General features: G+C 46.2%; 1 protein-coding gene across 12 annotated transcripts in view; it reads right to left on the bottom strand.

The window, feature by feature from the left end:
• The window catches only part of AKAP13 (A-kinase anchoring protein 13), a 231,743-nt gene that overhangs the window by 103,851 nt on the left and 99,953 nt on the right, over window positions 1-27,939 (bottom strand). For all 12 annotated transcript variants that reach the window (XM_060282929.1, XM_060282936.1, XM_060282930.1 and 9 more), the window contains 4 exons: window positions 26,573-26,756; window positions 21,546-21,735; window positions 15,106-17,959; window positions 6,816-6,892 (listed from right to left, as the gene is read on the bottom strand). In XM_060282929.1, coding sequence (XP_060138912.1) covers window positions 6,816-6,892; window positions 15,106-17,959; window positions 21,546-21,735; window positions 26,573-26,756 — 3,305 coding nt within the window. The remainder of the gene's footprint in view (window positions 1-6,815; window positions 6,893-15,105; window positions 17,960-21,545; window positions 21,736-26,572; window positions 26,757-27,939) is intronic.

The following is a 27,939-nucleotide window of genomic DNA, read 5'->3' on the forward strand; positions in this document are numbered from 1 at the left end:
GGGTTGCTGCGCCCCACATTTGCCCCAGGGTCAACCCGATACTGATCCCATAAGAACACAAGGAAAAGACCTCCTGGACCAAACCAAAGGCCCATCTAGTCCAGTATTCTGTTTTCGCAGTGGCTAAAGCGAGGCCTAATGGAAGCCAAGCACCAGCAGGAAACTCACATCCAATGCATTTATAAGATGAAAGGTTCTTTCTGGGGTAAAATGTCACAGCACCCTTCATTCTTAACATGTGCATCTCCCTGACCAGCTCCAAGGAGAATGAAGGACAGGGATGCAGGACAGATCGACAGAAACATCCTCCTCGTCATCATCAATAAGTTTATTGTACTAGCCAAAGGCCATGACTATTTCAGAACAGTTTGCTGAACTACAAACTACTGTATATTAAAAGCGTACGCCAAAAATATAAAACAAACCTCAGTAACAAGAAGAAAGAGAAGTCAGAAAAACCACTGGCTAGCTCAAACGTAGCTCAGCTTCCAGTTAGACCTCTGTTTCTCCGTAACAGCTTTTAGCAGTGTTCTCTCTCACTCTCTAATCATTTTTGCAGACAGTGCATAAAGCACCACGTTATGTGTCATAAAACTATTAGCATCACTCAAAACGGAACCTGTAGATGGGGCAAATTAACAAATAATGGATGATGTCTTCCACCTGTAGTTGGTCACAAATGGTTGGTTAAGATGCTGTCTAACCCTAAACTAAAAAAATTAATAAATGGTGGAATCGACTCCATCAGATCCATGAGCACCATATTAAGTCCACAAAAGATGCTAACATTTGTTAAGTGTTTTATACCCAACCAAGTTCTACACAGAGCAGAGCCACTGAAATTAATGGACCCAAAATTAGCCATGGCCATTAAAATGGCTCAGAGTATGGCTTAGAGTTGGATATGGTTTAAATGTTTTTAACAGTTTTTAATGTTTCAATTTTTAAAAATAAAAATAAAATCATTTTACATTATATTTATAGTCACAGCTCTTTGGAGATGATGGGTAGGATATAAATTCAATAGATAAATGAATAAATAAATATATCCCTTAATCCACGATGGAGTGGTCTGTGCGCTTTACGCTACCCAATGAGAGGTTTTTTGTTTGGTTTGGTTTGGTTTTTTGTTTTGTTTTGTTTTTTTGGTGACCCAGCTTTCATCAGTGGCAGCATTTTTGACCATGACCTTTTACCTTGCACGGTTGCTTCTTGAGCTTCCCCAACTTAAGTCTTTATGGTCTTGGGTTTGATGATCAGAAGGTAGGCAGTTCAAAACCCTGTGATAGGGTGAGCTCCTGTTGCTCTGTCTCAGCTCCTGCCAACCTAGCAGTTCGGAAGCATGCCAGTGCAAGTAGATACAGTGGTACCTCGGTTTACGAACTTAATCCGTTCCGGAAGTCCGTTCTTAAACCGAAACCGTTCTTAAACTGAGGCACGCTTTCCCTAATGAGGCCTCCTGCTGCTGGTGCGCTTCCACCATTCAAATTCCATTCTTAGACTGAAGTAAAGTTCGCAAACCAGGACACTACTTCCAGTATTGCGGAGTTCGTAAACCGAATCGTTCGTAAACAGGACTGTTCTTAAACCGAGATACCAGTGTAAATAGGTAACACTGTGGCAGGAAGGTAAACAGTGTTTCCATGCACTCTGGTTTCCGTCATGGTGTTCCGTTGCACCAGAAGCAGTTTAGCCAAAGGGTGGAAGGGAGAGAAAGTTCCAGCGAAAGAGGAGTGGCAGATAAAACTATTTCAGTACATAGAACTTGGAAAGATGACAGAAATAATCAGAAATCAGCCAAATCAAAAGTTTTAAAAAAGAGTGGGAGTGTTATAGATTGTACTTTAAAAAAAACATTGTTCCCAAGTAAAATCTTTTATGTGTTTCGATTAATTTTCGCAAAATATGTCGCAAAAGACAGATAATGTCACAAGTTAGATAATGTATTACGTATAATACTGGTGAACTATAAGGTGATAAAGGATGCAGTTAAAAAAGGAAGGAAGGACCCACAGTGAGGTGGACGGAAGTCACATCCAAACATTAGAAGGTTAATTATTTGTGATTTATTGTATCGGAGGCATATGATGTTGAATCTTAGTGTCATGTTCTGGCGTTTCTCGTGTTTTGTTGTTGGGTTTTTTGCGTCCCCCTCCCCTTTTTATTTTTATTTTATTTTTAACAATGAATGGAATAGTTGTAACACTTAATAAAATCAGTAAAGAGCATTTACCCCCCAAAAAGAGAGAGAATGGGTTTAGTCATGCTGGCCACATGATCCGGAAAGCTGTCTGCAGACAAACGCTGGCTCCCTCGGCCTGAAAGCAAGATGAGTGCCACAACCCCATAGACACCTTTGACTGGACTTAACTGTCCAGGGGTCCTTTACCTATTATTTCCCTTAGATGAACTGAAGATCTGACTCAGCCCTTTCTTCAGATCCATGAGGACTAGAATCTTACTTTATTTTTAGGACAAGGGCCACAGTTCAGTGGTAAAGTATCTGCTTTGCATACAGAGGCTCCCAAGTTCAATTCTCTACATCTCCAGGTAGAGCCTGGAACCCTGGAAAGTCACTGCTCATCTAGGTAGATAATGCTAAGCTAGATGGATCAATGGTCTAACTCGATATAAAGCAGTTTATTATGTTAACACCTGCACACAGAAATTAATGGGAGGTATACACTGGTGACTACTCATTTGGGATTTATTGCGAACCTGAATGTTTCAAAGGGTTACACAGAGTTCTGAAGATTTTAAGTGGCGTTAATACAGTGCTGTTGGCTTTTGTTAAAAATAAAATAAAAATATTCCATCAAACTTAGCAACAGGAAACTGTGGTCACCAATCCAGCCGCAAACTTTCCATTTGCCTTGGCACTCCCAATCCTATACCAGAGCAGCTAGATTCTGGAGATGGGGAAGAGAGGGAGGCAGGCAGGCAGACAAACAGAGAAAGAGAAGCAGGAAATGATTGGCGCAAGCTCGTTTCCCCCCTGCGGGGGAACAAAAGAGAAGAGCAAAATAGAAGCTCCAACTTGTATCTCATAATGGTGACACTTGTTTCAAAAGGGTTGCTGCTTTATCACTTTTCAATTGCAGCAAAGAGAGAGAGAAGAGGGCATTTTGATGCCAACTTGTAAGAGGCACCAAGCGTCCTCTAATAAGAGGCAGGTTTGCTCACAAGACGGAACATAAAACAAAATACAGGGTGTATTCCTGTGCTCTCCTTGACAGGTGGCCTTTCTGCGCAAAGCAAACGCCCAAGGATTAGTCACAGAAATTATCTATAATAAGATGTGTAGAGCAAGTCAGCAGCAGCAGCACCTTTTAACTTTCTGGTGGCCAAACTCACTTATTATTTATTTAAAATGTTTTAACCTTGCTCTCCAGATGGGGGGAAAAAGAAAAGAAAAGCAGCAGCTCCCGGTCAGTAATGAAACTATCCTTTCCCTCAGGCTTGCAATATAAAAGACACAACACAAAAGGAAAAGGGAAGGGGAGGGAGGAGAAAAACATAAGTGCAGGGATGGGCACATCCCCTTTCACCCTGGCGGCGCCCCCCGTGCCACCCACTCCAACTCCACTGGCGCAGAAATCTTGCACACTCCGTAAAATCCCAGGAGATCTCACTAGGAACTGGCACCAGCTTCTGTGATGGTGGGGGGCAGAAGGGCACCCATGGGGGCACTGGCTTGGGGGCTCCTGTCACCCATTGGGGCAGCTTCATCCCACCTCATGGGTGGGATATGCTTGCGTAAGTACAGACCCTAGTTCTTTGTTTTAAAAGCTCCTGTTAGTTATTCTTTCCTGCAAAGGAGAACAGCAAGTTTTTTCTTCTCTGCCTGATGGATAGGGCCAGTTTGAGCTCCCCTTGCCATGATGTTTTTCCTGGGAGGCAGAGGAAGCAGGTCAGAGTGTGCTGCCCTTCATCTGGAAGTTGGTAGTTGAATGTTCTTCTGGGCAAGAGAAGCTTTCCTTCTCTAGCTGACAGATAGGACCAGGCTGCTCCCTCTCCTGCCACAGCAGTTATTTCAACAAAGTATATACATCCCATTGGGGTGAAAGGAAGCTGATTAGCTTGATGACCAACCTAAAGCAAGTGCCCATGAGATCAAGCTACGAGTCTGCAAGCCCCTGGTTCGAATTTCACCACAGCCACAAAGTCAACGGGCAGCCTGAATCTCAGCTCCTGTCTCTGGGTTGCATCCAATACTATGCCTACTCAGAGTAGACCACTGAGGTAAATAGACACACAACAATTTTAAGTTCAATAGTTTCAACAGGTCTACACAGTTGGAAGAGCACGAGACTCTTGATCTCAGGGTTGTGGGTTTGAGCCCCACATTGGGCAAACGATTCTGCACTGCAGGGGGTTGGACTAGATGACCCCCGTAGCCTTCCAACTCTATGATTCTATGCTTTCCTTTCCTTTCCTTCCCTTACCCCACAATGTTCATCATGGAGATATTAATAACCTAACTTGCACAGGATTAGAGCAATATAATATATGCAGAAGGCTTTGAATACTCTGAAATGCTATACAGCAGGGATGTCCAACTTACAAGAGACTGCGATCTACTCCCACTATAAATAAAAACAACCGGCAGTGATCTGCCCATTGGATTGACTAAATTTGTTGAGCTTTTGTTAGGGAACCAAAGTTGTTGAGCTCTTTTAAGGCAGTCAAAATTGTTGAGATTTTTTTTGGGGGGGGGAATATCGCGATCAACTGCGATCTACCAAGGACCTCCCGCGATCAACCAGTAGATCGCAATCGGCCTGTTGGACATCCCTGCTATATTGGACTCTGACTCTAACCACAGTTTAGTGTGAATATGCAGGTCTCCAGAGAGAAGACTGCAGCTGCTTTGATCTTCCCTCTGGTCCCCCCTGGTACCAGATTGCTATAAGCCACGGTGAGGCCTAGCATGTCATCCAAACACAGGCTGTGCGGCTTCTCTTGCTCCAGAGCTGTAACCATGGTCCACAGTTCATGGTAGGTCTGCAGACAGGGCAACCAGGTAAGCAAAAGCTGTTGTAGGCACACACTCTGTGGAGCACTTGCAGAGCAGCCCAACATTCCCAAACTGTGCACATATGAATAGAGTATGAGACTTACCGGTAGAACTCACCCCAGAACGCTCTGCAACATGTACAGAGATCCGTGGTGGATTAGTCAATCTGAAAACCACCACTGCACAAGAACAGCTTCAAAAGTAGGCTTAAACATCACAAGAAAGCAAATCTTTACACAGTTGCAGCAATTGTTTGCTGGCATCGACAGCAATACGCCAGATGCTGTATACCAAACTAAGATGACAAAACCGGAGTCTATCACTACAGCAGAACCACACACAAGACAACGGCGACAGCTGGTAAATTTTGCAAGCTGTTTTTCTAAAGCAAGTAACCATACAGAATGAGATCTTATGCTTTGTTGGGAGTGCGATTCCTCCAAGGGATGCCAAGTTATCCCAGGTTGCTCACACCACGTCTTCAGATAAAAGCACCCGGGGATAAAGAGTCCAAAGAATTTACTGAAACAGAACAGCCCTCCTCATCACTTTGCAAGCATCCAATGTAGTTTAAGGAGGGTGGGGTGGGAATTCAGCATAAAGTGAGTAGCCTCCTTATGCAGGCAACACATGTCACATACATGCAACTCACTAGTCCCAGGTAGTCCCAACTCAAGCTGACACTAAACAGTGTCCAATCAATGCTTAGAAAGGAAACCCCATTTATTTAACACATTCCAAGGAGTCTGATACCTAAGGTGGAGCTACAAGTCTACGTAACCTTAACAAACTACAGTTCCCAATATTTGAGGTGGAGGGGGGCGAGAATGTGCTTTACATGTGTGGTGTGCAAGAAGAGACTCGGCTCACTTTAATGCAAGAGGGTAGGTTGTAAATAAGCTCTTTTTTGCTGAGCGAATTGCTGAATAGATAATAAAAGTGCATCCTCTGAATCGAGTGATATATGGAAGGAAAAGGGGGCAGATTCAGCTGCCAGTTGCTGGTCACTGACATACACAAGACAACTCAGTGGAGGAGGACGACCAGAAACCAAGGAAGCATATTCAGAAAAGACCAGAACAGTCATCCCTTGACTGTCAGTCTAGCTCTCTAAGCTACTCGGGACCAGGGCAGTTTCCTTCATCTAGCATATGTCAATGAATCACTCCAAGGCAAGCAGGCATGCAATGACAACTCCATTCTTGGAGCAGGACAGGAAAGATCAACCCGCAAACTGATTGGGCATAATCCGCAGGAAATTTTCCAGAGAGGGAGAGAGAAGGCTAATATAGCACCAAAAAATGAGAATTAGTGCCTGTACATTTTGCTTCGTATCTCAGGCATAGCTGCCAAGTTATCCCTTTTTTACAGGGATTTTCCCTTATGCTGAATAGGCTTCCTCGCGAGAAAAGGGAAAACTTGGCAGCTATGATCTCAGGTTCTAAAAATGCTAGAAACTTATTATTTTCTCCTTTTCTAAGAAAGCAGAGAATCTAGGAATTATTGTGCACAGAGAAAGCTTGTGTTCACCCAATACAGCAGGCGGGTGGGGAGAGACAGCTCACAGCAGCAAACCAACTGTCCCAAACTATATTCCTTCCACCATGAGACCAAAAGATCTCCCAGAAACAAAACATCAACTTCAGAAACAATGGTGGTTTCTACAAAAGGGAGAGAAGAAAAACTTGAGGTCGGCTTCCTCATAACAAGGGGAAAGGAGAGGGGGAAAATGGCCATTCACGACACAGAGATTTACTTTCAGACATGATTGAAACAGGGGATATACACAAGAACTCACCATTCCTTCGGACGCCGAGCTCTCAGCGAGATCCCTCAAGAAATCCACCTCTTCTTCGGTCTTCATCTGCACAGCCTCTGCAGTGACAGAAGGAGAACCGTCATGGGGCTTTTTGACAAACTTCCCTTCTCGCACCACCAGTACTGCTGATACAACTTTGCTCACCCAAATGCATTCTCAGTAACTCAGCAAGCTCTTCCCACCAACTCCCCCCACCCCACCCCATCTGCTTTCCACACAGCTGGTTTGTTTTATGTCATTTCTTAAAAACAGCTTGATTTTTCAGTAACTCGAAAAGGACAGCACAGAGTGTTGAGAAGCTTCAGGACAAAGATAATAGCGGGATGTGAATTTGGAGAGCAGGCAACAAACAGCACACTTGCTTTACATGCCGAATATCCCAGGTTCAATCACTGCCGTCTCCCGTTTCAAAGGATGGGGTGGAATCTGATGAGAAAGACCTCTCCCAAACAGGGTAGGGAACACAAGGCTAACTGGGCCAATGGTCTGACTCGGAATAAGGCAGTTTTATGCGCTCGTGCGACAACAGCTTACAAGGATGCACCCAGGGGTGTTTTTGTACATTTGATGAGAACTTTTTCCGGCTGCTACTATGCCCCACATTGTACTGGCCTGCTGGGCTAGCAACTTTGCAGAGCTGGCTTAGCAACAAGTGATGGGCTGTTGGGACCATCCTCTAATACTGGGGTTGGGTGCCTTCTTCAGGCTGCATTCCCTCCCAGACAAACTTCCACTTGTCACACATCAGTGGTGGGCAGGGTCAGGATCCTCCCATCCAGACAAGCAAGAAACCCTTTCAGAATTGAAGGACACATTTCAGCCAGGCAGAAACACTTTGGATTTGATGCAGGGCCAGCGAGGGCTGTGACCTGGGGAGAGTTCCAAGGGCCAGACAGACAGGGCTGGAGGGCCACAATTTGGCACCCCGGGACCCAAAGTGCCTCACCCCTGCTTTAATAGACTTTCAAGAAGGAACACACAGACAGAAACTGTTCCTTCAGGTTTTCTAAACAGTGACAAATTGAAGAGATCGAATGCGAGGAAAAGAAATCAAAATTTGGCCTGACCTAGCAATGTCAAAATTTTAATGCTGGATTCAAATTATTTAACACACACATCTAGCAATCTGGGGGGTCATCTTATAAGCCTGCATAAAGGTACCCTACCACTACGACTAGGAGTTTTATCAGGCAGCAGCATCCCCCCCAACCCCGGCATAATTTGTGAGGAGGCACTTCTGGTAATCACAGCTCAACATTTTGACAACTTGGCAACAGTTGTAGAAAGATCCAGAGAAACGATGTTGCATTGTTGTTGTTTGGTTGCGAAGCCCCTCTCCTCTCACACAGCAAAAGGAACTGCCAGAAGAGGATTTCATGTTTGTTTTTGTGGCGTAGCAGTTAGTTCTCCACAGACTCAAAAGAAGTGCAACTTACAGCTTGGCAAGCAAGAACAAATTCAGCTCCAGCTCAGAACAAGCATTCCAGGGATCCTTGGCCAACAAAATTTATATATATTTAGGGGGGGGGCACCTTGGTTTATGAACTTAATCCGTTCCAGAAGTCTGTTCTTAAACCAAAGCGTTCTTAAACCAAGGCGTGCTTTCCCATAGCAGCGGGAGACTCAATTTACAAATGGAACACACTCAACAGGAAGCGGAATATGTTCTGCTTCCAAGGCAAAGTTCACAAAACAAAACACCTATTTCTGAGTTTGCAGCGTTCTTAATCCAAGTTGTTCATAAACTAAGCTGTTCTTAAACCAAGGTACCACTGTATCTTTCAGCAAATTTTGCAACAGAACCTTGGAGATAGAAACAGGGAAAGAAAACCCACCACTTCATCTCTCCAAAGAGAGTTGGAAAATGTTAGAGAAAGGGATCAGGGGCTCAAGGGCAACCTTTGGCCCCTACAGATGTTGTTGCACTCCAGCTCCCAACAGCCCTCAGTCACCATGGCCAATAGTCAGGAATGATTGGCGCTGTGGTATAGCAAACATCTGGAGGGTGCTGGGCTCGCACTACCCATGCCACGGGAGGAAAGTCAAAAGTGCACAGGTCTCTTTAGTTTGGAGGAGGGAGAAAGGATGGGGCACTCATGAGAGAGAATTTATTATAATCAGTCTGTTCCTCCCCACTCCCCACCCCAATATAATACAGGGTGGGAGAGAAGCATGGGGGTTACCCAAAAAGAATCACCCAGCAGGAAGTGCTCAACTGACAGAAGGAACTAGTTATTTACCTGATATACATAATCAACTTATGTAACCCCCAGCTGCAAGATGTGCTGAGACCTCCAGCTGAAATGGCTTTCAAAGGGGTTAGAGGCCTATCCTTCCACAAGTGGTGGCACCCCAGCTATGGAACTCCCTCCCCACTGTGATCTGATTGCCCTTACATTGCATGCAGTCAGATGGCAACCTCTTTGTTCCAACAGGCCTTTGCAGCACAGGCTGCTTTCTCATGCCAGTTTATTCAGTTTTCACAAGTCTTCCTTAACTGTTAATGCTCTGCATTGCATTTGAGCTCTCACATGACGTACAGTATAAGCTACTTCTGGAACTACAGTGGAAGATAGTTCAAAATCAGTGCTCATTTCCATGTTATTTGCTTCCAGGAAAAAAAATTCATTTGCAAATATGGAAATGAATGCTAAAGACGCACTATGTTCCACTACAGTTCCATGTTATTCCAATTCAGTTCTGGAAGAGGTTTTTACATTGTGTGAAAGCTCAAATATAATGTGGAAATTAATAGTCAGAGAAGCATTGTGAAAATGGAATAAACTGCCCGTGAATTGAACTGCCCATTGTAAAACACAGATTACCACTCAAGGATTCAAGGAGACTTACACAGATTAAAACAACACAGATAAAATATAGAAAGCGGGGGAAATAAAAGATAATAAAATATAACAGTTAAAAAGTGGTTAAACAATATTAAACAATTAAAACTATTTAAAATGATCTATTAAAATACAGATAGTAAAAGCACATCACTATTTAAAAGTGCTGTTAGCCACTTTCCACACAAAAGTGACCCAAAGTGGCTTACAAACACATAAGCATTTATATTTGCATGAGTCAATGTCAAAAAAATTAATGCTAGATTCAAATTACATAACATAAACATCTAGAACCCTGGGAAGTTACTTTCCATGCCTGCACCTCTACTAACTATTTGCATATGTTTAATTTACAGAACTGCAGAGTTGGAAGGGTCATCTAATCCAGGCATATCCAAAGTCCATTTCGGGGGCCTAATCCGGCCCGCCGGCTGCTTTAATCCGGCCCCTGTGGCAGTTTATGTCCTGGGGTAAAATCCTTTAAAAAAAGCTCAATAACATCAATCCTAAAAAAGGTTAACAACTTTGGTCGGTCCTTCACTTCATCAAATCTGGCCCTCTTTGAAAAAGTTCATTGATCTAATCACCACTGATCTAATCCAACTAAATTAATATACAAATACAAATTTGTACTCGTGTAATAATTTAGTCTGTTGCAATTCACATTGTGCTTACGTTCCATTTTTAACATTGTACTATTTTCTTGTTAGCTACCTGGGCTCTCTTGAAAGGCTGGGCAGCATCAGTAATAGCAACATCACCATCATTCATGGTTAGAAACAGGACAAGAACAGAAGAACACGAGAAGAGCCTGCTGGATCGGGGGGGGGGGGCATCTAGCACAGCAGTCTGCTTTCCCAATGGATGACCAAATGGCTGTGAGAAATCTGCAAAGCTGGACCCGAGTGCGAGAGCACTCTCCCCTCCTCAGGTTTCCGGCAACTGATGTTCAGAAGCATTAATGCCTCCAGCCGTGGAGGCAGAGCAAAGTCAACTAGGCAGCCTTTTAGTCTGATCTAGCAAGGTACGGTAATTATTATTATTATTATGCAGCTGGACTCGGCAGAAAAGGGAAGGAGAGCACCTTCCGCCTCTGCGGCCAATAACGCAGCAGGAGAAAAGGGCTGTAACCTCACCTTCTCTTCCCTCTCAGAACAGCAACAACAAGCCGGGAGGGAGGAACCAGCAGGTGCTTCAGGGACCGGCAAGGAGGGACTGCCAGGGGAATAGGAGGCAGAGGAGACACGAAAGGCGGAAGGGGTAAAATGAAGGCTATGGCTGCTGTCTTTCCAGGGTGTCAATGCTTTCTCCAAGGAGCCTGCTCGCCAGACACTGGAGGCAGAGGGGCACAGTATGAGCAATGGGAATAAATAAATCTGGGACACGCTCTAAAGCTGTAGAGATGAGACAGGCACAAGCAGGTTTTCAGAAACACGGAAAAACTGGGTTGCATCCAATGTTAGTCACACTCAGGAGCAAATGGACATGGCAAGGCCCCATCTGCTCTACACATTTAAAGCAGCATCATTTGTGGTTAGGACTTTTATTAAAAGGTAAAGGGACCCCTGACCATTAGGTCCAGTCGTGACTGACTCTGGGGTTGCGGCGCTCATCTCGCGTTATTGGCCGAGGGAGCCAGTGTACAGCTTCCAGGTCATGTGGCCAGCATGACAAAGCTGCTTCTGGTGAACCGTTTACCTTCCCACTGTAGCGGTACCTATTTATCTACTTGCACTTTGACGTGCTTTCGAACTGCTAGGTTGGCAGGAGCTGGGACCAAGCAACGGGAGCTCACCCCGTCACAGGGATTCGAACTGCCGACCTTCTGATCAGCAAGCCCTAGGCTCAGTGGTTTAACCCACAGCGCCACCTGGGTCCCTAGGACTTTTATTACCTGGGTTCAAATACTCAATTAGGCCACAAAATTAAGGTCCGCTTCACATTAAGGCCCTTCTGTGCGTTCAAAGCCACATCATACCACTTTTAAGGGTGTTGTGAACCCTATTCCCCTGACAAAGCTACAATCCTCAGAGTGGTTTAATAGACAATCCCTTTTCCCAGGGAGCTCTGGGAACTGGAGTTCTGTGAGGAGAATAAGGTATTCTAACAATTCTCCACTCCCTTGACAAACTACAGCTCCCAGAATTCTATGGGGAAAGCCCTTGCTGTTTAAATCAGTAAGATACAGCTGTAATATATAGAGCAGATGGGGCCTAACCTGGGTCTATTAATTGCAATGGGTCATCCCACAGTGATTAAACTACACGCCACCCTCAGCTGTGTCACAGACAAGGTGGCATGCCTTTGTTACTTATGTAAATAAATTATCTAGGCATCATACAAATAAGCGTGTGTAAAATAAAAGCCATAAAATCATACTCCAAGAAAACCACAGCAAGCTTAAGAGAGGCAGGCCAGCATAAAACCCCACACCCAAAACAGCACTATAACCTAGATTCAGCACAGAACTAAAATCAATCACCAAATGCATACATTGAAACCACCAACCAGACTACAGATCTTTAAAATCCTGGGGGAAACATACATGCTAAGCTGGTGCCAAAGAGACCGCAACATGAGTGCCAGGGAGGCTTTCCCAAGCAAAGCATTCCATAACCGGGAGGCCACCACAAAAAAGGCCCTGTGTTTCGTGGCCATTAAAAAGGCACACTCTTGAAAAGCATGCATTGGTGAGTACTCAGGGGCAGGCTTCATCTCAAAATCCTTGCCCCATCATCCCATTGTGACCTGTTAGACAAATCAAGGTAAACAAGGCAGGTCTCAACTTTGAAAACGACTCTGCAGATTCTGCCAGTCATCCCTGAACGAGCCACTTGGGCAAAGATGCTCAAACAAACAACCACCCTCTGCTTTGTCAATTTCCCCCTTGCCCTATTGCCTGGAAACTGCACCTACTTTGCATAGGCAAATAGGTCCAAGGCTTTTCACCGACACTCTGCAAAACAGCCTTGCCCTGAGCTGGTGCCCTCTATCTGCTTTGGGGAGTTGTGGTCCAAAACATCTGAAGGGCATCAGGTTGAGGGAATGCTGCACTACCAAAAAGCAAAGCAAAAAACAACAACAGCTACTTAGCAGACCCAGCTCTGTTATCGGCAATCACCCTCCTACCTTTTGGCTGGGAAAATGGCGGCTGCTGGTGTTGACAGGAGAGGAACGCTTGCCTCTGCTGTGCTCTGGCATGGTAGGAAAAACAACAGCTTAATCCTGTTTCTGTTTGTTCTCTTCAGCTGCCCAAGAGCCAACGCCAAACTGCACTTAACAAACGGTGCCTGGGCAAAAACAGCATCTCTCCCCACCCACCCCTTCCAGTCCCAGCATCAAGTTTACAGCAGGTGCAGAGCAGGAAGTACTTCTAATTATAGGCTTCCATTCTCAGCCGCTGGCTTGCACCTTCCTACACTCTCTGGCCAACGACACTCCCCAACAAAGCTGTTTTGGATGCACCGATACCTTTCTCTCTGTTTAAGCTTCCTGCAAAGCCCACCACAGGCAGATAAACCCCCTCGCTTTCCTGAGCCCTCCAGACCTTTCGAGACCCACAGCAACACTATTATTACCCACTTGCCAGCCCACCTGGTAAGCTGTCCTTAATTATATCTAGAAGCCATCACTGGGCGTGGCGCTTTTCTTTTCAGCTGAAGTTGCAAATACGGCGGCGTGGCTTCCACCCATCACCTTTTCCTATTATTCCCTGTGCCCATCAAAAGTTTCCGAGAGGGAAAGGTGGAGAAAGAAATTTTAGGAAGCAGCCGCTGACGTCCGGAAGGAGGAGGAGGAGCTCTCATAAAGCCAGCACTCCAGTGTCTCCCTTGCAACCACTCCCATGCTATTGAAACATCAAACTAAAAATACAGCGCAAAATTAAAATGAAATGGGAGCTTGTTAAATGCTGATTCACGCCAAGCAGAGGTGGCAGCTAGATTTTCCACTTTCACATCTAGTTCTTTTTTTTCTTTTTAAAGGTCACCACCTGTACACATGGCCCTAAGACATTTCAGCAGCCAGAAACTACTCTGATCTTTTACGCTCTTTGCCAATCAGATTATTATTATTTTTGAAAGGGGGCGGTTTAAGCTTTTATTTCATGCACATGCAAAAACACCAGCACTTTGATTTACAGTTCTACTTTGTATTAAGTCTACTGGCACTAATTTGTTGCGGATCAACCTTTGCTTGAGATGGGATGGGGCTGCTTGCCACACCTGTGATTCCTCAGGCAAAACAGCATAATAGCACCAGACACCATACACATACGCACACACAAAAAGGGAGGGAGGGACGGGAGGAATCAGCTGTTTACATTTTAACAGCTGTCTGAGCAGGTGGGGCTCAAAAAGCCTGTATTAAAACTATCATTAAGCGTTGCTAAAGATTCCGCCTCTAGGATTTCAGCTCAGATTGGAAAAAGTCCCCCTCTTTCTCACTTTTTCAACCTTTTTCGTTTTTATTTTTTTTAAAGAATCTAAAAAGTGTTCAATGAACTCTTGTTGCAGAAGAGGCAAAATGCTTTAATAAAGGCGCCCGACCGGTTTGTCCTGCTGCCGTCAAGTCCTCTCCTGTCAAAGTTTGCTCATCAGCCAAAATCCATCAGCCCTTTGTTTTGTCAAGTCGGAAATAAAGGCTTGAATCCCAGATCCAGCTCTTAAATATGCTGGGAAGGGCATAATTGTGTTCGGTCAGGGTTTTAGAAATGCAAAAAGACTCTTTCTCTCACTGTGCTCTGTGTGTGTGACCTAAAAGTACCACATTTAGAAACTGGCAGGCTCCGACTGGAAGGACACTTTTAGAACTTCAACAGCTGACATGAGGGAGAAGCTCCACACATAGCCTTTCTGGGTTCTCCAATTCCGTTAGCAGAGAAAGTTAGCACAAGTGAAGTTTGGATCAGCTTGGGCACTTGTTTAAGAAGAAAAAACATGAGGTTCAACGCCCCAGTTGCTTACTATCTAACCATAGCCACAATAAAATAAACAATAAACCACAATAAAACATTTAGTGTTCGTTATCCTGGGCTTATTTATATGCACAGGTGTACATTTATGGCAATTAAAAGAAGCAAAATACAGGCAAAAAAAGAGGACAGGGGGAGGTCTCTGCCTCAAGGGGCTTACAATTTGAATGTCAACTACAGGAAAGAGAAAAAAACAGGGAGGAGAGACAGGAGAGAAAAGCCAGGGAGACATAAGATGCTCTATGGATTGTGGAAATGCAGATTCTGGGAGATTGGTGAAAGGATCCATGAAAAAAAATAATGGAAGAAGGATGGGGGAGAAGAAAGGAAGTGATAACCTCATCCCCTCTTTCACACACAAGTTCCCATGAACCAAAGAACACATTCCCTTTGCCTGCCTAGGAAAAACACAAATCCCATGGCCCTAACGTAGAATCAGTCTAACTTCACTTACCTGCAACAGGTGAACAGCTTGGAAGTGCCGAGCTTGCAGCTCCCTCCGTCACTCCGCCAGGCTGCAAACTTAAATCCACTTCTCCATTAGGGATGGATCCAGCATCCACCGCATTCTGTGCCTCAGATCTGGACTCTGCTAAGGAGCCGATTTCCACAGAGCTTCCAGCCAGAGACACCAAGGAACCACATGCTTCTGCCACGGCTGTCGCCTGACCGGGGCTTGTAACTGTCTTGTCAACATTATCCACCAAGGGACCATCAGTTTCTTGAACAGAACCTGCTGCCTCCCCTTTTCGCAGCGGCTCAACAGCCACGCAGGGAGAGGGTTGCAAAAGCTGAGAATCCTGTTCAGCTTGGCTTTCCTCCCCTTTGCCACTGCTGGGCTGAGCTAGGACCTCCAGCTGGGCTGCTTCAACTCCAGGCCTAGCTTCCCCCTCGCTGGCCAAAAAGAACATTTCAGAGCCAGGGTCCCCATCACACAGGGGTTCTTCGGCAATCGGCTGAAGCAATACTCTGGAAGGCACGTTCTCTACCTCCTCCCCTCCTTCCCGTGGAAGAATGGCTGCAACAGGCAGATCGCTAGTGACCAGGGGGGCTTCCATTAAATCAGAGACCCCACCAGGTGGAGGGGCTGCACACGGATCTGGGCAGCTGGGCTCAAGTTCTTGGTTCAGCGTGGCATCAGGGAAGGGGGTCTCGCGGGGACACAGAGAGCCATCCTCAGGCGGTCCAGGGCCTGGCAGGGAATCCCCAGAGACTCCTGCCTTTGCATTCTCATCGGTGCCTGAGCTGGAGACTTCCCCCTTCAACCCTGCTTTAGCATTACTTTCGTTGCCTCCGAGCTCCTTGCCCTGATGACAAGGAGGAGGGGATTGCACAACAGCTGCTGGTGCCGGGCCCTCCGACAAAGCCTCCTCCTTGCCAGGCAGCTCCTGTCCGCTTCCAGGCAGCTGTGAGGAAAAGCCCTCTTGGTTTTCTCCCCGGTGATCCACCAGAGAAAGAGTCTCTGCCGTTTTCTCGCTGCAAACAGGGCTTTCCTCTGCGGCAGCCACCGTCAGCTCTGTTGCTGTCTCTGCTGTTGCTGCTCCTACTTCCTGGATTTGTTTGGATTCTCTATTATGAATAGCAGAGGGTGTGCCCATTACATTATCCTGTGCACACTCGGTGCCCTTGCCACACAAAGGTAGGGCAAGGTCCTGGGGGTGCAGAGATGCCTCCTGGCCAACAGGGGCCGCTCTGGCCTTGCTCTCCTGAGCGATGATCAGCTGGGCCTGCTGGATTGCTTCTTCGACAAGCAAGGAAGAAGCCACGGCAATGAATTCCTGAGCGCTTTTGCTAAACCGGTCCAGCTCTCGGCTGCTTTCCTCCACCTCTGCCTGTTTGGGAACGGGAAGAGGCTCCTCTTGGGCAGGGGACGACACTGGAGGGCTTAGCGAGCCTGCCGGCAGTTTAGAAACATCAGCAGAATCTACACACAATACAGGGGCGCTAACTTGTTCCTCAACGTTGACAGCTCCTTTCTGAGCATCGCAAGTATCAGATGCCCCCTGACTGAGGCTGGTAGAGTGAGCACTTCCTCCACAGCCACAGCTAGCAGTTTCAGTTCCCAATTGTATTGGCTCAAGGTCTCTTTGCTTATCCCCCACCTCAGCCACAGGCTCTGTTCTCTTATCAGTGACACCAGGGGCTTTAGGCTCCACCACAAACGTTCGACCCAGCTCATCATTTTCCACAATGGAATCAGAATGAGTGTCAGTAGGCAGGTTTCCACCTTCCGGTTTCTGCCCACACTCATGCACCTCCACCCCAGGGTCATGCTTTGGAGAAGACTTCGAAATCCCCGTCACATTCACTGCTGCCGCCGCAGCTTCTATTGCAGGGCTCGGGGCTGTGCTCTGCGCCTCCTCGCCAGGAAGCTCACAGCCCTCCGGACACTTTGTAAAATCCTCCTTCCCGCTGTCGCTGGGAGTCTCTGATCCTGCCGTTTTGCTACTTCCGCTCTCAACAAGACTAACACCTGTGCCACTATCTGCAGGTGCATCACTTTGTAGATCCACTGCTTCACCCCCCTCACCCTTGCAGGCAGCAGAAGCAGCGCTGTCTCCTGGGAAGTGTGCAGCAGGCTCTCTCAGCAGTGCACCAGCTGGAAGCAAAGTTTCCGTGGCTCCAGCAGGCTCACAATCCCTCTCCCCATTCGCCACACGCTGCTGGGTTGCAGCATCCGCAGTCCCCGTACAGCTCCTGCATTCGCTCTGCCCCATGCTTGCATCCTGGTCCTTGCAGGAAGTCAGAGGCTTCAAAGGGACACTTCTAGCTTCTTTCACTTCAGCTGCCTGCACTTCCTGGTCAGAGGCACCGCTTCCACACAGGTGTCCTTCCTCCAAAGCAATGCTGGGGCTTGTCATCCCAACTTCCTGGCTTGTATTTCCACAGGGCGGGAGGCCGACAGCACTGTGAAGTCCAGCAAGTGCGCTCAGCCTGCTTTCATTTGCCTCCAGTGTTACCCCAGCCTCTACAGCAAAGGCTGACTCCGCCTCTTCCTCTTTGTGCAGCCTGGTAACTGTATTTTGACTCTCACAGGAAGACTCTGGGTTTGCCACTTCCTCCAGCCTCAACGAATCTTTTGGCGTGTCTAAGGGCACCTTCAACTGTCTATCTTCCTCAGGGCAGGCAAGGGCCAAAACCTGCATCGCAGCAAGAGCCATCGGGACAGAAGCATCTCCTTGGTTTCCTTCTGCCGTCATTTCACCAGGATGGCAGCTCGGAACAGCTGTGTGGCCTTCAGCTCCCTGGCCCAAATTACAGTCCTCGCAACTGGTTTCCTGCTCAGGGTGTGGGTGTTCACTGGTATTCTGGAAGAAGAGGAGAGAGATTTAACATTCATTTTATCGTACCATACTAGGGAAGCACAGGTGCTCTGTTTCCGAGTAACTTTAATAGTTTTCTGCAACAGCTCTAATTAATTGTTCATAAAAGAAACCACGCACACAACAATTAATCATAGGAAGACATCAGTCCCAGGGTGGCAATCATAGGAACATAGAAAGATAGACCACTGGTCCATCTAGTTCAGTATTGTCTTCACTGATTGGTTCCTCATTGTTTGAGGCAGGAGCCTCTCCCAGCCTGACCTGAAGATGCCAGGGATTAAACCAGGGACTTTATGCATGCAAAGTAGATGTGCTTTTCTGTTAAGATTCTGGCAGCCTTTTACTGTCCTGTTTTTCAACTAGGTTTTGTTGGAGAGCCACTTTGGGATGTGCCCCTTGCCTCCCTTCCACAAGAGAAAAATGTGTGTGCAGACAGAGACACACACAGCAAGGTCCATTGCCCCAGCCTTCATTAAGCATTTGCCTCTAAATGCTGTTGTCAGAGAAAATAGGCCCCTGAGTACCAGTTGCTGAGGATCACAAATGAAGAGGCGGCTGTTGCGCTGAGCTTCCTACAGTCACCCCGTTGGCCATTGTGGGAACAAGGATGCTGGACTAAGATGAACCATTGGCCTGACTCCAACAGGCCTTTTATTATGCTCTTAAAATGGCCATGGAAGACCACCTCAAATGGAGCAGGACTGGGCTCAAAGCTGCCAGCTGACAACTACTTTTCACAGGAGACCCTGTGGCCCTTCCAGCTCCCTTCAGCCCCAGTCAGTATGGCAAGTGAAGAGGGATTAAGGGAGTGGTAGTCCAACAATATCAGGAGGGCCACTGGTTTCCTGCCCCCAGCCTTCCCTCTGCAAATACCCAGAGCCTCAGTGAGCTTAGCTGCTTTTGGTTTATGACGCACTTTTGCCCAGATTGACCTCCCTAACTGCTTTTACCATTTCAGGCTGTAGGCTAGATTACTCTCTTCTTTATTATTTCCTTCCCCGGCCCCAAATAAATAGAAAATGCAATTATGCCCTGCATGAAGAACTTGCAGACTTTCCATGGGCACCTGACTGGCCACTGTGAAAGCAGGATGCTGGGCCAGATACGCCTTCGGTCTGATCCAGCAGGGCAGTTCTTATGCTTTTATCTTACCCTTTGCTTTAAACACGCACACACAGAACTCGGCATAAAGTAACTCAATCTCTCTTTCGTGAAAAGCTGGTCTCCCTGAATTATGTTAACATCGTGCAAACTGAACAATTAAAAGTAATTCTGAACAATTTGACACACCTTAGCTAGCGAACAGCATCCAAAATGACAAGGACTCAAGACACCCTCCCCATAAGGAAAGGCACTGAAGCTTTTTAGTTTGTGGGAAGAAAGACAACTGAGAGGGGACTTTTATAGAATGATGAATGGTGTTGAGGGGGGGGGGGCGCAAAGTGATTACCAGTACCGTTTAGGACAAAAGAAAGAGCTTCTGAAACTGAGTGTTTAATGTAACATAATTTGCTGCCACAAGTCATGGAGAGAGACACTTATTTAGCTGGCTTTAAATGTTAAATTAATAGAGAAGTATTTATTAACCGTTACAGCTACTTGAAACCTCCAGTGACAGAGGCAGTCTACCACTAAATTCCAGCTGCTCTGGAGGACAAAACTGCTTGCCCTGCTTGCAAGTTTTGCAATGACCCAAAGTATCTGCTGTTGAAAACAGAATGCTGGACTCTAGCTCAAACCTTGCAAGGCTTTGTTATGTGGAGGCACAAGGAATTATTGTCGGGCAAAGAACTGCTGTCCTCTGGAAATTGTGCTGAACACACCTAGCTGCCCCTCTCTCTCTACTTCTACGATTTCACCATGAATAGAAGAGGCCTGCTGGATTAGATCGAAGGCCCATCTAGTCCACAATAGCCAAACAGATGCCTGTGGGAAGGCCACAAGGAAGACCTGAGCACAACAGCACTTGTGATTCCCAGCAGCTGAGATGCAGTACAGAGCTAGCCTTGATAGCTGCAATGCTCACACACATTTTCAAGCCTACAAACTTGACTTTATAAATTCCAAAGCGGAGGCTCTCTCGGGATGCTGAATCCAACATTCAGATTCTGTGTGAGAGCTATGCGCACACAGCTGATTCGTAGAAGCAAATGCGCCTCCTACTCTCGCTCTTTGTCCCAAATATCACCCACACTTCAGAAAAGAATAGATTTCTCTTCCCTCCCTCTCTGAAAATTATCAGCACAAGTGGACCACACTCAAATGAAGCCTCAGCTGAATCTCCTGTGACTATTGATGCTGTTGCAAGAGCAGAGGGAGAATTTTCAGCTGGTTCCCAGCCAGCACCACAAGGGGAGATAGGGACAAGTGACACTTGTTCTGGAACCCAGAAGTGTCCTGGAGAGAAGCAAAGAGGGAAATGGGAGTTGTCCATCATCCTCTGAATGAAGTCATTCTGCTTCCACACAGACTGAATTGCCGGGGGGGGGGGCGTATCAGTCCCCTTCCAGAGGAAGCCGACAGCCTCTCAGCTGACCCCGCACGAACTGAAATGAAATAATTGCCAGCCCTGGTCCGAATCCAAATTAGATTAGATGTGAAGCAAGCCAGGCCTCAGAGGAAGGCCATCTAAACATAGCCTTTCCGATTTGTCAGACATGATGTACCAGTGCTTGAGCTATCATTTTAAAAAATCCTGATACATGATGTGTTGCTGGCTGCACTTTACCGCTAGCTGAAAACCAGTGGGAGTGTGAAGCAACAGGTTAAAGTGTTGCTTTATTTTTAATTTTTGTTGGAAGCCGCCCAGAGTGGCTGGGGAAACCCAGCCAGATGGGCGGGGTACAAATAAATTATTATTATTATTATACATACACACACCCCTCTCAATAACCTAGACTCTATTTTACTAATTGGGGAGCTGATGAAATCTGGACATTTCTCAAAAGAAACACAGTGTTCCCTATTTCCTCCTGCTTAATGCAGGATCCATAATGCAAGATGCAATTACGGCAGGGGTTAAGGAGCCATTTTCAGTCTCAGGGCCACATTCCCTTCTTTGAAACCTTCTGAGGGCCACAAGCCAGTGGTGGAAGGGGCCAGAGGCAAAAGCGAGTGCAGCGATTTATGTAGTTTTTGTACCTCTGTACAGGGAGCTACTTTCCACACACAACTCTCGCACAACTCTCTCCTCCATTCAGGCACACACGAGGCGGTATCAGAGTGCAAGGACACATTCCAGCCAAGCAAAGCACTCAAGTTGCAGAGTCGTGCGAGAGTCAGGTGGCCAGGGAAAAGAGCCTTGTGACCTTGAGAGCCAAACTGGGACCTTCGTTGGACCAGATTTGTCCAGCAGGCTGGACGTTCTCCACTCCTGCCCTAAACGCATGTCTTTCCCTCCCTTCCAAAAACAGGAGACAAACAAACCAAATTGTGCACGAGCAAAAAATAAGCAAGCAATTAAGCACCCACGAAATTCTGAACTGAAGGGTTAGAAAGTTTTTTTTTAAACTCCTTATATAAACTCCAAGCTTGGTGTGCCAAACTGACACAGTCCTCTTGCCCTCACCATGTGCTGATGGTTCTGTATGTGCGTTTGGAGGCAGACGACGTCACTCTCCATGCTCGATCCCGCTCCTTCCTTCGTTTCGACCGTCAGGGTATAAATGTTTAGCCCCCGGTGGTACTTCACACAGTACTCCCCGGAATGCACTGTGTGTGACAAGGCGCTCCAGGAATCTGGTTCGCTGGCTCCTTCTCTGAAATGACAAACAGCACCAAAGGTTAAAACCACAAACTCAAGTTAATGCATGACAAAGTTGGCCAACAGGCTATATACTGTAGACCAAGCTAGCTTATTAACAGTACAATTGAAGCATATCTCTCCAGCTCCTTCCAAGCCCACTCAGGAATCGTCAGGAATGCTCTCTTAGAGGCATATTATCCAAAGACAGTATAGATTACTCTACAAAAATAATCTGCTAAGTGCAGTGGATAGAGCATTTGAACAGGGTGACTGAGGTTCTAAATCCTACCTGTCTTTGATTGAGCTGGAGTGCGATGATGGAATACCCTATGAATCTTCTGCCTGTTCAATTTATTTTGTAAACTGCTTTCAAGTTTCATTACAACCACACATTTTATTGTGAAATACAACAAATACAGTGGTACCTTGGTTTAAGTACACAATTGTCAGTACTTAACCTGAAGCATACTTAACCAGAAGTCTGTACTTAACCTGAAGCGAACTTTCCCATTGAAAGTAATGGAAAGTGGATTAATCCGTTCCAGACGGATCCACGGAGTACTTAAACAAACTGAAAGTACTCAAACCGAAGCGTACTTAAACTGAGGTATGACTGTATCTCATTTCAGCTACTTGCAGGATCACTTTACTCCATATGCTAGTCTGTGCAACTGGCACTGCTGTTACAGAATCTCACCTGCATGGGTTACATCAGGCTTCCTCAAACTTGGCCCTCCAGATGTTTTGAGACCACAATCCCCATAATCCTTAACCACTGGTCCTGCCATAGCTGTCAAGTTCTCCCTTTTTTTTAAGGGAAATTACCTTATGCTGAATAGGCTTCCTCGCGAGAAAAGGGAAAAATTGACAGCTATGGGTCCTGCTAGCTAGGAATCATGGGAGTTGCAGGCCAAAAACATCTGGAGGGCCGAGTTTGAGGAAGCCTGGGTTACATTAACTGCATCCCTCTCCCCTCTCCCTTCTTTTAAAAAAATGGAAAGGATTGCAATTCTACTTATGTAATTAACTTATTACTATGAGTCACACGACACTTTTACACAAATACGTGAACGGGGACGAAGTTAACAAGAGCACTACGCTCTGCTCCAACAAGCGGCTTTGTTGCCAGGAGTCCTTCTACGAGATGTTATGCAAGTATTTCCTTGGTAGAACAGGTAGAGGACTCAGAGGGTGCTTCCTGATGGATGACCCGTTTACTGAACGTTCATCCCAATTTGCTTGCAGGGAGATGAGACAGTGTTGGCTGTTTAACAAGCATTTATTCCAATTTGCTTGTGCAGAGGTTAGATGATGTTGCGTGTGTTTATCCCACACCTGCTTAGTGAATTTTCCCATACCTTGCCTTTTTGCAGTCCCGCCCCGCCCCCCCAAAAAAAGTCTGATCTTTTGAGGAAGTGGGTTAGTTGCACAAGAGCTCCTAGATCAGCTATAATGGCACAACCTTAATTTGCTGGTGTGTAACTGAATCCCACCCCCCAAATAGCAACTGTCTGCAAGGAGCCAGGGAAGCAACAAAACTCCTAGGGCAGAACCCAAGTCAACAGGGCCACAGGCACACCATACAAAGAATACTGGGGAACTGTTGCTTGCTCTGTACAGAGATAAAATTCCTAGCACCCTTAACATACCACAGTTCCCAGGATTCTCTGGGGGAAGCCGTGTGGTGGCTTAAATCCATGTTGTGAATGTGATGCCAAGCACTTGGTTGTACCCCTGCTCTTCAGATTTCTCTCCCCTCCCCTCACCCTCCAAGCATGTTGCTGTTGTTTAGTCGTGTCCGACTCTTCGTGACCCCATGGACCATAGCACGCCAGGCACTCCTGTCTTCCACTGCCTCCCACAGCTTGGTCAAACTCATGTGCGTAGCTTCGAGAACACTGTCCAACCATCTTGTCCTCTGTCGTCCCCTTCTCCTTGTGCCCTCAATCTTTCCCAACATCAGAATCTTTTCCCAGTAAGTCTTCTCTTCTCGTGAGGTGGCCAAAGTATTGGAGCCTCAGCTTCAGGATCTGTCCTTCCAGTGAGCACTCAGGGCTGGTTTCCTTAAGAATGGATAGGTTTGATCTTCTTGCAATTCATGGGACTCTCGAGAGTCTCCTCCAGCACCATACACATACCAAGCATATGAGCTATTCTCACAGGCCAGCAGGAAGCGTTCCCCTCCTCCAAGAGGACAACATCTTTGTAAGCCAACCTGTTTTGAAATGTTCACATGGGATGCCGCGCAGCAAGCAAACAAAAAAGAAAACCGCACACAACAGCAGTCACTGGGGTTACTGCGGCATACGTATTATAAACTCCAGTTGCTGTAATTGCCTCCCATTAGGAGAATCCTGCCTCTGGCTGTGGTTCTCACGCCCTTATCAGCTTGGAAATCAAAGTGCTCTTCGGCCACCTGGTGGCTCGCAAAGGATGCATGCACACCACACATTTAAAGCACAGTTATTTCCCCCAAAGGATCATGGGAGCTGTAGTTTGCTAAGGGTGCTGGGGATCAGAACTCTGCAAGGGGTAAACTACAGCTCCCAGGATTCTTCAAGGGAAATGATGTGATTTGAATGTCTGGCCAAAAACAGACAATTCCCTTTCAGGTTACTCCACCAAACTGCCCAATGAAGTGCTTTGCCAGCTCAGCACACGGGTTTGGAACAATGTAATTCTTGTTCTTAATATATTGCTTTGCTCCCCTTTTTCTTCTTTTCAATTGATATTTGGGGTTATAATATTAATTATTGTTGCTCAAAGTTTACTCATAATTTTCTGTCTTCTTCTAAATTGTAACTATCAGCTTGTTTTCATTTTGGTTTTTGAATTTGCAATGTACTGATACATACATAATTCTAATGGTGGCGGTGGTGATGTAATTCTTGGGTTCTTCTGCTCTGGATTGCAAACTTTTTTTAGGAAGGAAGAAGCCAGGTCTTTCAAGCCCATGCCTGCTACAGGGGTGGGGGACGTTATCCAGCAAAAGGGCACATTCCCTTCAGGGCAGTGTTTTCCCACAGGCCATGAAGCAATGAGTTCTTTTCCCTGGGGGGGGGGGGGGACATTCAAGCAGGACCTCACCTGCAGTCCGAAGTGGCCCAGTTCAGGAAAAACTTCAGGACCCTGCTGAATGTATACAATACAAACTTAGACCAGTTTTATCTCAGGGTCATGTGTTCTAGCCCTCCCTTGGGCAAAAGAGTCCAGCATTGCAGGAGGTTGGACTAATGACCCTCGTGGCCCCTTCCAGCTCTATGATTCTATATACTGAGTCAGATCCTTTGGTCTACCTAGCTCAATACTGTCTGCAGCAGGAGTGCCCAAACATTTTTCAAAGAGGGCCAGATTTGATTCTTCAATTTAGGATTGAAGTTGTTGAGCTGTATTTTAGGATTGAAGTTGTTGAGGAAATAAACCGACCAGAAGGTTGGATTAGGCCCCCGAAACGGACTTTGGATATGCCTGGTCTGCAGTGACTGGCAGAGGCTCTCCAGGGTTTCAGACCAGGGTCTTCTCCCAGCCCTGCCTGGAGAAACTGGGGATTGGTCCTAGGAAGCTGGGAACTTCTGCATGAAAAGCAGGTGCCCTCCCATTGAATTACAGGCCTTCTCCATGAATAATAATAATAATAATAATAATAATAATAATAATAATAATAATAATTTATACCCCGCCCATCTGGCTGGGTTTCCCCAGCCACTCTGGACAGCTCCCAACAGAATATTAAAAACACGATAAAACATCAAACATTAAAAACTTCCCTAAACAGGGCTGCCTTCAGATGTCTTGTCTTCTAAAAGTCAGGTAGTTGTTTATTTCCTTGACTTCTGGTGGGAGGACGTTCCACAGGGTGGGCACCACTACCAAGAAGGCCCTTTGCCTGGTTCCCTGTAACCTCGCTTCCCACAGGGAGGGAACCGCCAGAAGGCCCTTGGAGCTGGACCTCAGTGTCCGCTAAGCAATGGGGGTGGAGACACTCCTTCAAGTATACTTGGCTGAGGCTATAGGGGGCTTTAAAGGTCAACACCAACACTTTGAATTGTGTTTGGAAACGTACTGGGAGCCAATGTTGGTCATTCAAGACCGGTGTTATGTGGTCTCGGCAGCCACTCCCAGTCACCAGTCTAGCTGCTGCACTCTGGATTAGTTGTAGTTTCCGGGTCACCTTAAAAGGTCACCACGTTGAGCGCATTGCTGTAGTCCAAGCAGGCACCATGGAATCAGTTCTGCTAAGGGACCACCACTGTTTAGAATGGGCAAGGATTTCCTGTTTGGTTCAATGGGCCAGGCTGAACTTGACAGCCACCTTCCGGATGTGTTGCGCCTTGCTCAAGAGGCAATTTACAGCTTCACAACCTGCTCAGTAACCCTTTATATTGCAGCTCCAAGCTACATTTGCTGAAACATCAGACACATTAAAAACAAATGCCTGTCCCCCAAAACAAATGACTCCTAGCTTAGAGGAAGATGCTCTAGGATTTGAATATGTTCCTTAACATTTTTGAAATGTAATATGCATGGCAGTTGACGGAGGGGGTGACTCATTCTGGCTCCTAGTACTTCCCTCGATGCTGCCAGGGCCATGATTAGCTGCACAGAGATTACAGGCACTTAGATTAAGAGCTCTAAAGCTGCTTAGGAAGGTGGTACTTGGCAGATGGGTGTGCAAGTGGAAAAAGAGGGGACTCGGGAGGCAAGAGCAGTGATAAGAACATAGGGTTCTTAATAAAGGACCATCTTTCCACATGTGAACCTGGCCAGGCTCTGAGATCACCATCTGAGGGTGATCTCAGAGCCTGGTTAGAAAGTTAGCCTTACTCAGAGGGTTAGAAAGTTAGCCTTACTCTGTCAGGAGTTGATGCAGCTTCTGATAGCCCTTCTCCAAGGCCAAGCTCACAGGAGTGGCTCCTTCACGGTTGGGGACACTGAGGGCTCCTCTTCCGCCTGGCTGTTGCAGGAGGAACCACGTAAGTCGCAGCAGTCCGAGCCTTACAGCAAAATGCATCAATGTCTCCCGGGGAACATTCTCTGAGAGGAAGAAGAGCCAGAAGGAAACAAAAGATGTTTAGCTTTAATGCCATCTCTAGAAATCTCCATTACTACTAGGAGGTGGAATGAGTGAACATTTGCACTCTCTTTCTCTCACATCACACACACACACACACACACACACACACACACACAGTCAAACGGCTGGTATTAAAAGCCGAAGTGCCATTATGAGCTAAGAGAAGCTAATAATTACATCAGTTGGGAAACATAACAGAGAGCTTATTGGCTCAAACTCAGAAGTTGTTGATCATCCAGGCCTGATCCAAGGTGTGTTGACATTCATCTAAAAAGCCCTAAATGCTTTCCACAATACCTGCCTGCCTTAAGATCTGCTGTGATTCTAACCGGGTCTAAATTGGGGTAGGTGGGGGGGAAACAGGGGCATGTCCCCTGGGCAGCAGGTTAGTAGGTGGCAAACTGCTTCCTGCTCATCCCCCAATGATGAGGTTCTCCAACGCTACTCTGAAACAAGATACAACCTCTCACTCAGTATGCAATCTGCAGCTAAATGCCACCAAGCACTGTCCTGTTCCCAAATCAAGTAGGTAACTAAGAGAATTTCTACACCACCTTAAAAGAAAAGCTGGCTTACTACTTTCATTAGCAGGCTGTCTCTCTCCTTCTCATATCCCATTTCAAATAAATCAGGATTCTGGCATTGCTGAAAGGCAATATGCAATTCAAACACACCAGATTTTTCCAGGACGTAGTAAGAACACCAGGCAGAAAACACTCAAGAGACAGAAAAGAACAGTCCAAAATTCTCTTGCACAAAGGAAATACAAGACATGTAAACAAAGCAGGGCTTCTTGTTTGTTTGCAGAAACTTACTTTGCAGTGCAACTTTTAAGGAAACAGGATTGCCTGCATTTGTATTGATCATTACTTTTTTATACTGCACTTTGCAGAGTACTACAGAGGCAGTTCTCTGCAAAAAGGAACATTATTTAAGGACACACAAACATACGCTTTAGGTAAAAAGGCTTCTACAAAAGCTTGCAAAAATCAGGGTTTTTTTTTTATCTTAAACATATGGCACAAAAGGAAACAAGGGATGAGGAGGGCAGCACTTAAAAGTCCAGTTCGTCTAATGAGTAGCTGGGATGGAAACAATTTAGGTAGCCAGATGGAACAGCCAGGACTAGGTGAACAGGTGAGC

This window comes from Zootoca vivipara, chromosome 14 (genome assembly GCF_963506605.1).
Source record: "Zootoca vivipara chromosome 14, rZooViv1.1, whole genome shotgun sequence".
NCBI lineage: Eukaryota > Metazoa > Chordata > Lepidosauria > Squamata > Lacertidae > Zootoca > Zootoca vivipara.